Source organism: Mustela lutreola, chromosome 3, assembly GCF_030435805.1.
Source record: "Mustela lutreola isolate mMusLut2 chromosome 3, mMusLut2.pri, whole genome shotgun sequence".
In the NCBI taxonomy this organism is placed as follows: domain Eukaryota; kingdom Metazoa; phylum Chordata; class Mammalia; order Carnivora; family Mustelidae; genus Mustela; species Mustela lutreola.
In genome coordinates, this window is record NC_081292.1 from 152,711,449 (window position 1) to 152,727,771 (window position 16,323).

A 16,323-nucleotide genomic window follows, 5' to 3' on the forward strand; every position below is an offset into this window, starting at 1 on the left:
GAGCTTTAAAAATCCAAGGAGAGCATAATACATACTATACGACCTTCAGTTGCTTCTCCCAACAGTCCTCCAAACGTGATGACGGGAGACATGCAGGCGCAGTAGAGGAACAGAAAAGATGCTAAACACTGCAGGCTGAATGCGTCTCTGAAGTCACTCCAGAAGTATGGAGCTTTTCTTTTGATATCTAAAATAAGTCCCCCAAAAATCCTAAGACAGGGGGAAGAAACACAATAGTGAAATCCAATTATAAAAAAAACCCGCACAAATCAAAACCCTCATTTACTGTGTTGCCAGGTCACAGTATATGTTTTCCATCAGCAGAGATGAGACCCATCTTAACCTGCTGCATTGTATTCTTGTGATCTACAGAGATGGCTTGTACCACTATGTTACTTCCAGTCCTAACCAAATATTGGGCCAGCAACCCCAAAACCCCAGGTTCTCTCAGACAAGGTTCAGAGCGGTTCTTCCATCAAAACTCAAATAATGAAATTTAAGGATTTCTCTAACCTCTGTGCCATTTCTATCTTCATCAACTCCTCCTACACTCAGGCCTACTACTCTTGATCACTGGCAGTATTTTCTAATCATTTACATTTCATTTAGCATAGCAGAACGTGAAGGTTGGGAGAGTAAACTGGCCTTCATAGTCTCCAATAGTGGGCATTACCCTGGAGAGAAGATGGAGTGTTTAACCATGGCTCCAGTTATCTGCTTTCTCTGCCAAAATATTTCTCACCCGGTATCATTTCCAACAGGCATCTAACTGGCCTTAGGGACGACAGTAATATCTAGTAAAGATAGATTGCTTCCATTATTGTTTTCATTTTTAGGAAATTAGGAAGGGGACCTTAAAATAACCAATCTAGAAAAATGTAATTTCGATCCACTGTTGTTTAAACATATCCCAACATCTATCATTCACAAGACAATAATGGCCTTCCCTAGTATAAATACACTTATTCTAAATGTACCCAAAACCCACACTGAAACACTTGAAGGAGGATTAGGGGGCAGGGGTGCAGGGGTGAATAGCATTAAATTGTAAAATGCTCCTTAAAACTTGAGGACTAAGATGTTTTCAATCTACTAGAAACGAGAGTATTAATGTACAGGTATTCTCATTCTTGGAACATTTGGTAAAAATACGTGGATTTAACACTTGGCTACTAAGAGCTCTTTGTGCTCCATGGAATAAAGATGTCATATTAAAATGAATAAGACTATGATTAAGTTCTACAGGGAGGTTAAAAAAATCTACTATGTTCCAGTACAGTGCCAGTATGCTGAATATATTTGGATTATGCAAAAATATTAAGTTTTGTTATTTATTTTCTACATAGAAATATTCACTGGCAATCTTAGAATCACCTCAAAAATTACTGTTCTCTTGAGATACAAATTCTGGTTTGGGTTGAAATATGTATATCTTCAGGATAACAGAAAATTATGACTATTATTTTTAAGTTCCCTGATCTGACTGACATAGACACAATAGTACCATGTTAGTAACTATCTTACTATTACACAAGCGATAGAATCACTATGATTTCCTAGTGATTGCTTCCATCAGCAAGACAGGGAGTAGGAGAAACTGAATAGGATGAAATTCTAATTGAAAAGAGGACATTTAAACTAAAAGAAGCTTACAGTGAACTTGTGACACTCACACACACAAAGAGCACCTTAGTTTCCCCTAGGTGTGTTTGTTAAACATGTGCATAGTTTTTATTTGGGGAGGATTATTTCTGAATGGTGTATTAACTTATCAAAGTCACAATTCAAAATAGATTTAATCTACTATTTATTCATTCATTTATAATTTATATCCCACCTAATCCCCAAGATATTTTGAGGTGGTTATAAACTATTACTTAGTAGTTAACATTTATAGGTTTGATAGTACTTCCTATTAGACCATTGTTTTCTAATTAATTACTTATTAGGGCATACATTAGTCTAAATAGCTATTATATTACTGCGTAATAAACGTGCTGTTAGCAGCAAAAATCTAAATCCGGAAGTGAGAGGTCATTGCAGAGAACAGTGCAAGAGCAGCCCAGATGTACACCAGCAACTCCAGGAGAGCAGATGAGTAATGGATACTTCAAGTCATGTCAGCAACAGAATCTGTGGAAGAACTCTGGAGAAGCGAAGATACCGGATATTGGTGACCTGGGAGGATTTAGGAAGCAGTAAGGAAAAGTGAACTTCGAAAAAAATCTAAGCTATGTGGCATGTTACACCTGAGAGAGAGAGAGAGAAAAAGAGAGAAAAAAAGAACCACCCAAAATAAAAAGACAGCATTTGAAAATATGAAAGCCAACAGAAGAAGTAACCGCGCTTCCAGTAAAGGGAAAAGGAAAAAATTGCTTGAATCATCTCAAATTATATGGAGCCCGAGGAAGACGTTCAAGGACATTTCCTCAGAGACAAAATGTAAATAAAGGGAAAGAACAGAGGAGAATTAAAATGCACAGAGTTGTCAGAAACCGGAAAGTCGGCTTAGAGGACACAGTGAAAGCAGTCCCGGAAATGGCCTTGAGAGGAGGGGAGTACCAATCCTGCAAAGCCTTTGCCATTGCCTTCAATTACAATGGAGGCTGTGTGCACATATTCCCTGAAGACAGACCCTCCCAAGCTTTTCTGATTTTCTGCTCACACATTGCTTGAAGAGAGACAAGCTGTCAAAAAACGATAAAGAACCATTTTAAGAAATAAATTGAAGCTTTCATCTCTTCAAAGATGTGTGATTAGAAAAATAAATCATATAGCTCTTTCAAATTACAACCGCAAAAATAAAAAATACTATTATATACATCCTACTTGCATGTAATGAGATAGGGTCTATAAGAGTAAGTTCTTGGTATTTATTTTTATTTCCATCTTGAACTTGAAGCTTTCAACAGGCTCTTTTAGAAGGGGCAACTGACAGTTTTCTTATTCATTCTAAGAATCTGTGAATGCATTTTATGCACAGCAAAACGAAAGACTGGGTAAGATAAAATGGAATGAGGTATCCACTGTTCTGGTTTAATAGTAACAAAAATCATTAGCACATACTGGGAAATCAAACTAATTGACATTAAACAGGTATTCAAGTACTAGATACTCAAATAAATAGGCATTCTTTAAGTACTCAAAGTCTAAAAAAAATTACATCTCAAAACGGCAATTCCTGACACAAAGAACAGTATCCCATTTGGTCTGTGAAGTACCATACAGATGCTTTTCACTAACCTTCCAGTTCGCTGGAGTTCAGGTCCACTATGTCCTCCGTGGGGCTCTGCTTCCCCATGAGCTGCTGTTCCATTTGGTACAGCAGGAATCTTCCTCTTCTCCTGCAGGAAGTTTTTTGTTTTTGTGTTTTAATTTCAGGTGCTAGTTGTAAATAACAAAAACAAATTTTTTTCCCTTGAGGCAATATGCAGAGTGGCTAAGAACCCAGGCTCTGTTACTTATTTGCTGCATGACCTCTAGCAAGTTATCTAGGCTTCCTAAAGCTTCAGTTTCTTCCTCTGTTTACTAGTAGTAATAGCATCTATCAGTGTGATTGAAAAAATTAAATGAAGTGATGGACATTTGTTCATTCTTTCAACTAATCTTTGTTGGGTGCCTCGTGGGCCATGCATTGTTAGGGATGCTAGAAAGGCAAAGATGAACAAGAAAAAGCATTCATACTGGAGACAAACAACAAATCTCTAATGTCAAGTAGAGATAGAGCTATGAAGACAAATGAAGAAAAGGAAGGGGGCAGAGAGACAAGGGCTGGGTAGATTGGAGTGAGGGGCACTAGGTATGGCGGTGTTACATGCCTGGCATAGCTCAACCCTTCCATAAATTTAAACTGCTATCGTTAGCTATTTTTGAGGGTAGTTCCCTCTTTTATTCTGGCTGATATCTTCCCACCCATGGAATGCTTGACAATATGGTTTTTTTTCTGACTCACAGAGATTTAAAAGATTATTACAAAAGGAGACTTCTAGTTGAGCCATTAAAAAATTAACTGAGGCTTATGTAAGTGCTCTCTTATTCACAAGTGTCTTCCACCCACTTTTGTCAGTAACGGAGGTTTTTAAAAAATCGGAAAATCCTACCTATCAGCTATCTTAGAGCATGCCAATGTGTTCAAAAGGACTTAAAAGGATCATAAAAATGTTTTAAGTGGTGCAATTAAAATTTTAATTGCCGTTCCAAAATAGTGTAACCACTCTCAAATGCTCTTGGGTACAATGGGACATTTAGGTAAAATGGCACAGGTTTAAAACATGAGAAAAATAGGCCTTGAAATGCACAAAATATAGAAAAGTTCATTGTTTAATATTTTTATAATTTTCCAGGTACAGTGAATTAAAGTTCAATAAGAGAATGTGTGTCAATTGATGAAGGAACTGCCTTTACATATAAATAATTATCATCCATCATAAAGGGCTTTAAGAGTGGCCTCAGTACCTTCAACACCCAACAGTCACCCAGGAAACATTTCTTAGCTTCCACAAACCTCAGAAAACAAGTGATATTATTTGGTCTTCTGGATAATTATCCCTTATTGGCTATGTTAACTCACTCTCTTACAATGGGAAAAGCTATCCTTAGATAAGGCAAATGATAAACCATGAAAGATATTTACCATTCTAAAGCACCTGTTTCATCAAGGAGTGTTCATCTTATAGTAAGAGGAAAAGGTATGTGAAAAGAGATGTATGAACAGTATTGATAAATATTCCGAAAAAAATACAGGAAATATTTTTTGTTTAGAAACACAAGGATTTTCGTATTTTAAAACAAATCAATGAGTGAGTATATATTTGACTACTCAAACTATACAATTTATTTAGTCAATCAACAAAAACTTATTGAGAACCAATTTGTGTCAGGTTCTTGGCCCCACCACTAATATACAACAGTTGACAAATCAGGTCTGTGGAGCTCACATTCTAATGGGGAATGCCAACAATAAACAAATAAACCCATAAATAAATTAGTTCCATGGTGTGTTAGAAAGATTAAAGCTATGTAAAAATAAAAATTTAGAATAGAGTAAGAGGTGGTCTGAGGTGTGGGTAGGTAGGGAGGAAGGAATGGCAAATAGAACCATCCTAAGATCAGTGAGAAAATATCATTTGAGAAAAACCTGAGAAAGTTGAGGGAATAAACCATGAGAATAAGTGAGGGATATCTAGACAAAAAGAATTGCCAATGGGACAGTGTCATGGCAGGAATATGGCTGTAGGGTCTAAAGAACAAGAAGCAAAGAAGCCAAATGGCTGGGGAAGAGTGAGCAAGGCAGAAATTGGTAGGAGTTTACTTTGAAAAGGTAAAGGGATGCCAGGGTAGGTTTAGTAAACCGTTGTAAATATTTGACTTTTATTCTCAGTGAAATGAGGAAGTATTGTAGGGTTTTGAGGAAAGGAAAAGCATTATCTCATTTGGAGTTACTCTGGCTGCTATGTTGAGAACACACGGGCTAAGGACAGAAACAAGGAGACCAATTAAAAACTATTTCAATAATCCAGGAGGAAAACTATGGAAGCTTGAACTAGGATGGTAGCAGTGGCATCAATGAGAAATGGTGTAAATCTGGATAAATATTAAAGGCAAAACCAAAAGTATTTCCTGGCAGAATGGAAATCTAAGAATAAACTAAAAATTAGTGATTTGGGCTTGGTCAACAGTAAGATTGGAATTAGGACCTATCAATATAGGAAGGTGTAGATGGAACAGACTTTGCAAAAACATCAGTTTCTTGTACACTTCGGGAAGCATCATATTGCCTTTTCTAACATAAATGCAAAGATGCATACAGGAGCAGAAATGAGACAATCTACAATTCAGTTCAAACTTTGGACTTGTCAAATTTTAGATATCTATAAGACACCAAAGTGAAGATATGGGACAGGCATTTGGATAAATAACTCTCAAGTTCAAAGTAAACATTTAATTTGGAAGAGAATTTAAAGCAGTAAGATTGGATGATATTATCACAAGAATGTATGTAGGTAGAAAAGAGAAGATGACTACAGAGTGAGCCTGAATCATTTCAAAATAAAGAAATCAAAGAAGAAAGAAGAAACCAGCATAGGAGACTGAGATGGGAGTAACCAGTGAGCTAGGGGGAAAATCAAGAATGTGGTGTTTTGGAAGCTAAGTGAAGAGCATGTATCAGGGAAAGGGGAGTCAAATGCCCTTCACTGACAGGCTAAATAAAATCCAGACTGAGAGTTGACTATGGGATTGAGCATTGTGGCGATCTTCGGTGACCTTCATGTAAGTAATTTTAGTGAAGTGATAGGGACAAAAGCCTTATTAGAGAAAGTTTAAGAGAGACTTGGAGGAGATGAACTGGAGCAGGTAGTACAGAGACCTTCTGTGCCATTTGGTTGCATTGAGGGAAAAAAAAAAAAATGGATGAGTAGCTGACAGTGGCAGTATTGAGAATTCTTTTTTTTTTTTTTTAAGAATTGCAAATTAATTAGATTGCATGCTAATAAAAATGATGTAATACAGAGCAAAAGAATTGATAGAGGAAAGAAAGAGGAGAATTGATGGTGTAATGTCTTTGAATAGGTTTGAAGAGATGGGATCTAGTGCAAAGGTAGAATTCTAACTTCGGATAATGCATAGGTAGTAATATATGGGAAGGCAGAGTACGTGGGCGCAGATGCCAGTAGGCAGATAGGCATGGTAATGAGAGTCTAGGGAGGTTCTCTGATCATTTCAAATTTCTTAGGGAAGTGTGAACCAAGTCAAATCTGAAAGTGAGGCTCAGGAAGGATGTGCTGAAGACTTGAGGACAGAAAATGGGTCTGAAATAGTCATCTAGGGAGAATTACTGGCCTAGGGAGTATAGTATGATAACTTGCAACATTAAGGTCCACTTGAGGTAGGTTGTCATGAATTAATGAGATCAGTCAGTGTAGTTATGATTTCCTTCAGCTATGCTCAGCAGTATCAGTGCAGGTACAGATTAAAGAGTTGGATTCACATAAGGTTGTGGTTTCAACAAGCAAGTAAATGGCATGAAAGAAAAGCAAAGGAGTTTAGGGTATACACAAGGGAGTGATTATAATGCCCGACATGATGTTCTAACAAATATTTTCAAGGTTATCCTTTAGGGTAACTAGTTAGTCTTCTCTTAACTGAAAATAAAAAGTGTTTACAGATCTGTGATTTATGGGGTGCCCAGGTCGCTCATTTGGTTAAGCTTCTGACTCTCAATTTTGGCTCACGTCACAATCTCAGGGTTGTGAGATCAAGCCCCGTATCTTCCTCTCCCTCTGCCCCCATCCCCACTGACATGTTTGTGCTTTCTCTTCAAAGGAAAAAAAAAAAAAACCTGTGATTTAAACATTTCAAAAGAACATAAAAACCATAAAAATTATTCCATGGGGGAGAATAGTATTTGAATGAATATGAAGTCAGAGTGCTTAATATCTTTTAATTTATCCTGATTCATTTAATGAAAGAAAACATAGTTCATAGTATCTGTTATTCAATTACAACACACATTTAAGAAATACTATTGTAAAGAAGCATAGCAGAACCCAAATACCTTGATTCCTAATTCAATGTTATACTACCTAATTCAATGTACTACTGCCTCTTAATACTCAGAATCCAATAATTAATCCTGATTTTAAAGAGTCTCATAAAAATAATTTTAAAAATAGAGAGTTCCCAGAGTTCCCTCAAGTTGCTTCAAAAACATCATTCCTCAAAGGCAAGATATTTTAAAAAATGCTTGACTTCAGTTTATTGTTTAAAAAACTAAATGGTGTTAACAAGTGACTTTTAAAGTCTCACTGTCAGTGTATTAATATTTTCACAGAATATTTCCAAATAACATCAATTGAAGAGTTTCTTTTTTTTTTACTTCAGGAAGCATTATATTGACTTTTCTAATATTCTAAGTGTAAAAATGTTTACAAATACAAAAATAAGTCAATCTGTAACCTAGAAGTTACTCTTTAAGCAACTTTTTTTAGTAGTTTGAGATCAACGGAAATTATGTGGCTTGTAGTATAGAATTAGAAAACTGTCATTATTGAGAAAAGGAAACCAAATCATCTTTAATAATTATGAAATGACTTCAGAATGAAAATACAGAAATAAGACATCAGTACATATTTCTTAAATTGATAGTGAGACTGAGCTGACCTTTTTAAATACTCATGGATGAGTGGTACACTTGTTCATTTGCCCACCTGGCTAACCAGGAGAACCTCTGAGTCAACTAGAGCAGTAGAGTCCAACGGGTTGTACTCCACAGAGACAAGGGCACAAGACAAGGCTGAGTAAATGACAACTGGGAGGGTTTCAGGAGACATACTCAGTAAGAACAGAGTGGCAATATGAGGGGGCTTAACAAACATCTGGCCACCAATCTCGACAAAGTCAAGCCTGCAATTAAAAAATGACCCAAGGGGCACCTGGGTGGCTCAGTGGTTGGGTGTCTGCCTTTGGCTCAGGTCATGATCCCACGGTTCTGGGATCGAGCCCCGCATCAGGCTCTCTACTCCATGGGAAGCCTGCTTCTCCCTCACCCACTCCCCCTGCTGTGTTCCCTCTCTCACTGTGTCTCTCTCTGTCGAATAACTAAATAAAAATCTTTAAAAAAAAAAAAATGACCCAAATAATAGCAACGGTTTTTATTTTTACCTTTCCGGATTATATCATGAGGGAACAGCACACTGGAATTTTATAGGCAAATTTTTTGTAATTTTTATACCATATGTCCACACAAAGGTAATACATAAGAATTATAATTTTAAAAATGTTCCTGATCATAAATATGATCATCAGTAATGGGGAATTTTCTATATAATACGATTAAGTCATGCCTTTGAATTTTCTTTTTTTAATATTTTCATTATTTTATTTTTAAATCTATTGGCCCACCTGGAACTTGTCAATGTTTCAACTTAATGCAAGGAAAAATTAAATAAATCTTGACATAAATTAGGTAAATAATACATACCTATCAAAAAGAACTTTATTTTTTTTTACTTTATCAAAAGCTATTATTTTAATCACCTTATGCTTATCATGACAAGTATGTTCTTTAATCCCCATTACCTATTTCACCCATACTTCCACCCCACCTCTCCTCTGGTAACTATCAGTTTGTTCTCTATAGTTAAGAGTCTGTTTGTCTCACTCCTTCACTCCTTTTTTTTTTTCCCCCTTTACTCATTTGTTTTGTTTCTTAAATTCCACATATGAGTGAAGTCGAATGGTATTTGTCTTTCTCCAACTGGCTTATTTTGCTTAGCATTATACTGTCTAGTTCCACCCATGTTTTTGCAAATGGCAAGATTTCATTCCTTTTTATGGCTGAGTAATATTCCATAGTGTGTGTGTGTGTGTGTGTGTGTGTGTGTGTGTGTGTGTGTGACTTCTCTATCTATTCATCAATTGATGGACGCACTTAAGGCTGCTTCCATATCTTGGCTATTTAAACAATGCTACTATAAACATAGGGGTACATGTATCAGTTTGAATTAGTGTTCTTGTATTCTTTGGATAAATACGCAGTAGCATGACCACTGAACCAAAGGATGGTTGTACTTTAACTTTTTGAGAAACCTCCATATTATTTCCCACAGCAGCTACACCAGTTTGCATTCCCACCAACAGTATAAGAGGGTCATTTTTCTCCACACCCTTGCCAACCTCTGTTGTTTCTTGTTTTTGATTTTAGCCATTCTGACAGTTGTAAGATGAGATACCTCATTGTGTTTTGATTTGCATTTCCCTGACGATGAGTTAAGTTGAGTATCTTTTTATGTGTCTGTTGAGCATCTGTATGTCTTCTTTGGAAAAATGTCTGTTCATGTCTTCTGCCCACTTTTAATTGGATTATTGCGTTTTATAAGTTCTTTATATATTTTGGATACTAACACCTATGGAATATTGAAAAGAACTTTAAAGCATTAAAGAGCTTTGGAATGTCTTTAAAGTTTAATTTCTAGAAATACAGCAGAATAAACATTTCTATTCGGTAGAATTTAAAGAGTTTGACTGAGTAGTGAAATGTTCAATGTGGCAAGTTGGACTGAAGAGGAAGAAAACAAGGTCATATGACTTTGTGTTTCAACTTAGTGATAAATGATGTCAGCTAAGAAAAATAGAAATTATTGAGTGCCTTACTGTACACATTTTTATCTAGTTTTCATCTGGTACATTATAAGATGGCACATTCCACAAACCATTACATGCAGAGAACAATCCTTTTCCAATCTCTTAATGTCCATACTTTCCCATGGATATCAACTTTAGCGAGTTTATTGCCTTGAGCTCAATCAAGGTATTGCATGACTTTAATGTAAATCCTATAGCGTTCTGTAAGGTCATGGCAAAACTGATTTTATGTAGTATAGGTAGTTCTCATTTATTAATTAAGTTGCTCTGCTCCTTCTCTTTCACATTGAGTATAGTATCCACAGTTATTCCTATATCCTGCAGGGCCCAGGCTTCCTCCATATCCAGGGGCTCTCTGGGAAAGGAAGTAAAAAGGTTGTATAGGGATGTGTGGTACCTGATTTTCATCATCCAGTCAAATAAGACCTGTGAACTGCAAGACTAAACAAACTTTCTTCTCAGGACCCACTTAGATGCTGGAGGGCAATAACTACTTTTTCAGCTGTTTCAGGAGATTCTTCAGGTAGGTCAAGAAGCTCCTTCTGAGTGGGCTCTTCAGCAGATGGTGAAACTTTGGTTGGGACACCTGGGTGGCTTAGTCAGTTAAGTAACCAGCTGTTGATTTCTGCTTGGGTCATGATCTCAGGGTCATGAGATCCAGCCCTACAATGGGCTTGGGGCCGGGCATGGAGCCCACTTAAGATCCTCTCTCTCCTCCTCCCTTTGCCCGTCTACCTTGTTCATGCAGGCACACTCTCTCCCTCTCTCTTGCTCGCTCACTCTCAAATAAATAAATAAATAAATAAATAAAGGATTAGGCAAATTGAGTCTTTGCTCCTTCTCTCTTTGATGCTTCAAAAAATGTCTTATTCATTTTCAAGCATTAAATCTTCCTCACCCCCAATTTTATGACCATTGCTTAACTTCAAGGTTTCACCCATCATCTGATAAAAGCACTCTTTCAGTTTTCTCAATTTCATTTCCTGATGGGGTCTTAGAACATTCTCTATGTATCTACTGGCCTTTTTACCCTGTGCTGCTGCTTTTTCTCTGACAAGTTTTTGCCTTTTCTCATTCTTCTCTTCTTCTTCTTTCAGATACACTTGGAAAGATTTAAATGAATTAAGCCATGAGGTAGTCACAGAAATAATTAAAGTAAGAAGAGCAGGCAGTAAGAAAATCTGGACATAGAGCAAAATTAGATCTTTAATTCTTAGATCAGGGATCCCACACTGAGCTCCAGACATGAGAAGGGAAGAGTGGAGAGGAGGAAAATGCCAATAACCCCACGAGAAGCCATAGTGGCAGAAGCCCTACATCTGGGCAAGAGGCTGAATTTTCTTAATACTTGCCAATTTCAAAGAACTATATCAAAACATGGAAAGATGGCAATGGGATTTTTCTCAAGCCATATTTAACATTTTTATTAAAATTTTAATTTTCCTTTAGTATAATATGTTTTAAAGTAGATTTAAAATCTTCCCAGGCATATGGGACCATTCAAGTTAGTGGCATATCATCAATATACCAAATTTCTCAGGGAGGTGTGTTGGATAACCACAAGAAGTGACCTTCAGTCACTGGAGGTGCAAGGGTGGGACTGAAAATTCCACTCTCTAATACATGATTGGCTCTGCTGGACACCAACCCCCATCCCTTTGGGAGTTCTAAAAGTCACCTCATTAACATAACAAAAGACACCTTTGTTGTTTGCCTCACTTAGGGAATTTCAAGGGGTTTAGGAGCTCTGTGCCAAAAAGGGGAATGAATGCCAAATATATCTTTGTTATTATAAATCATAACATCTCCAAAAAATAAATAAATAAATAAATCACAACATCACAGAGGTTATCATTCAAGTCGTTCTGAATCTTTTGAATGAGTTATACTGTTTCAGTACATGTATTTAAAAGACCACAAAATGATGGGATTTGTAAGAGTATTTTCAAATAAACATACCTGGGAAGGAACATTTTTGGGAGGCTCTATACGAATGCTTGGATCCCATTCTCCAGGAGGGAGAACAGTAACCTGATCCAAAAATTCATCGATTCCTGATACCAAGTCATTGCGATCTCTAGCTTTGTAAGCAACATCATGAAATACCTATAGGAGGAAAAGATAAAAACAATAAATAAAAGATAAAAAAGTAATTATAAAATCTTAAGGCATTCAGTGTTTTCATTTCCCAGTTATCTTACATATGATTATCACAATTTAAAGAAATAGGCAGCTCTAACTAAAGAAATTTTTAATGTAAACAATTATAATTTAGTTTATTCTATGAATGCACATAGATATATATTTTTCTTAGAATGTAGAATAAATGTTGAAATTTCTGGAGACAAGAGTAAGAGAAAGGAAAAGGAGTAAGAAAGGAAGCTCATGAAACTAGAATTAAGGATTCAAGTTTGCCAGAGGTTATTTATATGTGGGTAAACAACACTTTCAGAAAGAAGCCCCTGCTTAAAAATAGAGATAAGATCTATAGACTATATTAAAAATTTTAACAATAGTTATATGCTGGAACATATAAATCAATTAAGAAGGTTTATTTTGTTTTAATTTTTAAATAATGATAAAGTTATAAATTAGTAGCTTCTGGATATATATCATTTCTATAGAGTGCAGCGAGCATATTTCCATTCAAGATGAGTTCCATTTACGCATACACACATGCACACTGTGGTAGTCCCTTAGGCTATGATGGACACTGGAGATCTCCTAGAAACAGGGGAAGATTTCACTCTTTGCCTTCTTCGATACTGGAGTTAGGTGTGTCCAATTCAGGTATACATATGTCACTTTCTAGTCGAGGTAATGATAATCAGTGTGTAAGTTAACACATTGCCTTTTGTGTGCCCTAGTGACTGAGAAAAAGCAAGTCGAGATGGAGCATTTATGGGCCTGGGTGCCTGAGGGACCATGATGAGCAGAGAGAGCCCCGCTACCAACCCATGACAGACGCAGAGCATGAAGGAAATCCTCATTGTTTTAAACCACTGAGGTTGAAGGTGGTTATTCCTGCAGCGTAGCGGAATCTCTTCTGACCAACACACCCACCGAGGGCAGATATACTTAACATAACAAATGAAGAAAGTAAAAATAAAGATAAATTGGAAAAATTTATCTATACCAAACATAATATAAATATTTCTGATACTTTTCATATTTCATATAATATGAAATGGAGCAAATATTTCAGGCTTGGCACTAGTAAATTATTCTTTATGCTGAGCTACATAGTGCAGTGACCACATACTCCAAAATTTCCAGGGAAATTGTGCTTTCAGATATTTTATCTACTTTTAAAAGTAGATATATATACTTTCAGATATTTTATCTATCATTTGTTTAAGTTTCTGGTTTGATGCTCAATCTAAACTTCTTCAGCAGAAGAGGTAATGATTATTTTCAAAGGCTTTCTCCTTACTTTCCAAACAAGAACTTTTCACAGAAGATCATTGGTGTGATAAATATACAGTCACTGCTTAGGATAAAATGAAGACACCAAAGATAGAGTTAATGGTTTAGTTGTATTTGGGAAAAGATATATTTTGTTAAATATTGACAATACTGATTTCCCTGCCACAACACACTGAGTTAATAGCTCAGGATATCTACCTTCTAAAGAGTTTTATATGGCCATGAGACCTAATCTGGACATTAAAGAATTACAAATGTTTTTAATCCCAAGGAGAGTTTAGCTACTTTACTCTTTCCCTGCTAGTAGCAACTCTCTTGAAATCTTTCTTGAGTTGATCTCTTAATTTAAAAATTGTTTCAAGGGATCGCACAATCTCACACCTGTTTTAGATAAATGAATGTCCAAATTCATCCAAGACAGCTGATTTCCTATTATCTTAAAATTCCTCAGAGATATAGATACCACAACTTGTTTGATTTTAAATTAAAAACATTGTTTACTATTGATTTCCTATCATCAGTTTCCCCAATAACTCATTTATTTTAAACGGCTCCTCTCCCTTTTCTTTATGAAGCGAGCCTAACATTCTGATATCAACGTTCATTTGACTTTTCTTTTTATTTTTTTTTTCAATTTCTTTTTCTTCATTTGACTTTTAAGAGAAGCCTTCCCTGAAAGCCTCTCAAACACCTCCTAACATCTTCTTTTTCTTAATAGTTTTCATTACAATTATTTATTGTAATTAATTGTTAATTACATAATTTGTTGTTTAATGCTTATTTTCCCTGCTAAAACATGAGCTCTGAGCATTCATTTATATTTATCAAACTATTCATATGCTAAGGATACCGCAGTGAGTAAAATCAACAAAAGTCCATCCCTCGTGAGCTTTCATTCTAGTGGGAGGGGAGAGAGAGAAAACAGGCAATATAATGAGTATATATTTTGTCGGAGGGTGTTAAGTTCTATGCAGAAAAATGAAGCAGGAAAGAGGAATAAGGGTATGACTAGGGGATGCTGTAATTTTAAATAGGGTGATTAAGGAAGGCCTCAGTGAGACATTTCAGCAAAAAAAACAAGGTATTGGAAGTAAGAGCTCTTCAGGCAGAGGGGATAGCCATGCAAAGTCTCAGGTGAGAGCATGCGTCGTATTTGAGAAATAGCTAGGAGGCCAGATAGAAGTAAGCTAGAGGGAGAACAACAGGAAATGAGGTCTGAGAGGAAAGGTCAGAGGGGCAGAAAGTCATCCTGTAGGATATTGTAGATCACTGTAAGAATTATAAGAGGCCATTAAGGCCCCTGAGCAGAAGAGTAGCTCTAGCTGTTTTAGATAAATGTGTATTGAGAACAGAATGTGTATTGAGAACAGAATGAAATAGGTAAGGGCAGAGAGAACAAGTAGGAGTCTATTGCAATAATAGAGTAACAACGGTGGCAGGGACAGATGAAAAGAGTAAGAAAAAGGTAATAACAGTTCAGAAAGTCAAAAGTAGTAGGATTCCAGATATATTGTGTAAGTGGAGCCAGGAATATTTACTGAGAGACCAGATTTGAGTGTGAAAGAGAATACAGGAATCAAGGATGACTTCATAAGACCAGTGACCAGGGCTTTATTTTTTTTTAATTTTTAAAAAATATTTTATTTTTTCATTTGAGAGGGAGAGAGACAGATTGAGAGTGAGAAAGCGCACAAGTCAGGAGGAGGGACAGAAGGAGAGGAAGAAGCAGAATCCTCACTGAACAGGACACAAAGCTCAATTCCTGGACCCTGGGATCATGACCTGAGCTGAAGGCAGGTGCTTAACCAACTGAATCACCCAGGTGCCTCCATAGTTTTAATTTCCATTGCACAACCGGGAACTGTCCCTTCTTTAGTTCCTTCTTCCTCCTTCCCATCCTTCCTCCCTTCCATCCATCCACCCATTTTTTCCCTCCATCCCTGCCTCTCTTCCTTCCTCCCTTCCTTTCTCTTCTTTCTAAAAGACAGGAGATTCCAGGTCATCTTTTGTAAGATGATAGAAATGATACAGTAGGGGGGGAGAAACTGATAATGTAGGAACCAGAGTGGATAATTAAGAAACAAAGTTCTCATCAATGCAGTAGGTGAGAAGGATCCAGAAAAGGAGACTGAGAAAAAAAACAGCAATGAATTAGGAGGAAACCTCAGTATATGTATTTGTTTCCTTCAAGCCTGCTTTTACTATTTTTGGACCTATGTTCTTCCACGTATTTCTTAGAATAAGCTTATCGAGCTCCTCAGTAAGTACCAATGGGATTTTAAGTGGAATTGCCTTGATGTCTCTCTCTTCACCATTGCTTGCAATCCTTCTTAAGTGGCGTCTCTGCTTTTCCCCCTTGTTCTCCCACAAGCCAAGTGATGCTTTTAAGATGTGAGATAAATCGTCATTTCTCTACTCTAAACCTTCCATTTGCTTTCCAAATCAAAGTCCTAATATGATGTACAAATACCCTACACAGACCGGCCCACTGTCTCTTTGACCTCATTGCCTACTGCCCTCTCCCCTTCTCCCTCCTGCCCAGCCTTGCTGTCCTTTTTGCTGCTCCCCAGATATTCCTGGCATCTCCTGTCTGAAAGCATTTTCCCTTGTTTATCCTTTTGCTTGGGAAGCTCCTTCTTCAGATATTTGAATAGCTTGCTCCCTCTCCTCTTTTAGGTTCCTGATTTTCACTTGCAACTCTCCCTTCCCTGCTTGGGTAGTTTCCTCCATAGCATTTATGACCACATACCGTAT

At 36.7% G+C, this 16,323-nt stretch overlaps 1 protein-coding gene and 1 pseudogene across 8 annotated transcripts in view; both read right to left on the reverse strand.

The window, feature by feature from the left end:
* The window catches only part of SLC4A10 (solute carrier family 4 member 10), a 309,943-nt gene that overhangs the window by 80,582 nt on the left and 213,038 nt on the right, over window positions 1-16,323 (reverse strand). For all 8 annotated transcript variants that reach the window (XM_059167179.1, XM_059167172.1, XM_059167173.1 and 5 more), the window contains 3 exons: window positions 12,103-12,249; window positions 3,244-3,344; window positions 36-210 (listed from right to left, as the gene is read on the reverse strand). In XM_059167179.1, coding sequence (XP_059023162.1) covers window positions 36-210; window positions 3,244-3,344; window positions 12,103-12,249 — 423 coding nt within the window. The remainder of the gene's footprint in view (window positions 1-35; window positions 211-3,243; window positions 3,345-12,102; window positions 12,250-16,323) is intronic.
* On the reverse strand, window positions 10,390-11,443 carry LOC131827716 (UBX domain-containing protein 8-like; annotated as a pseudogene).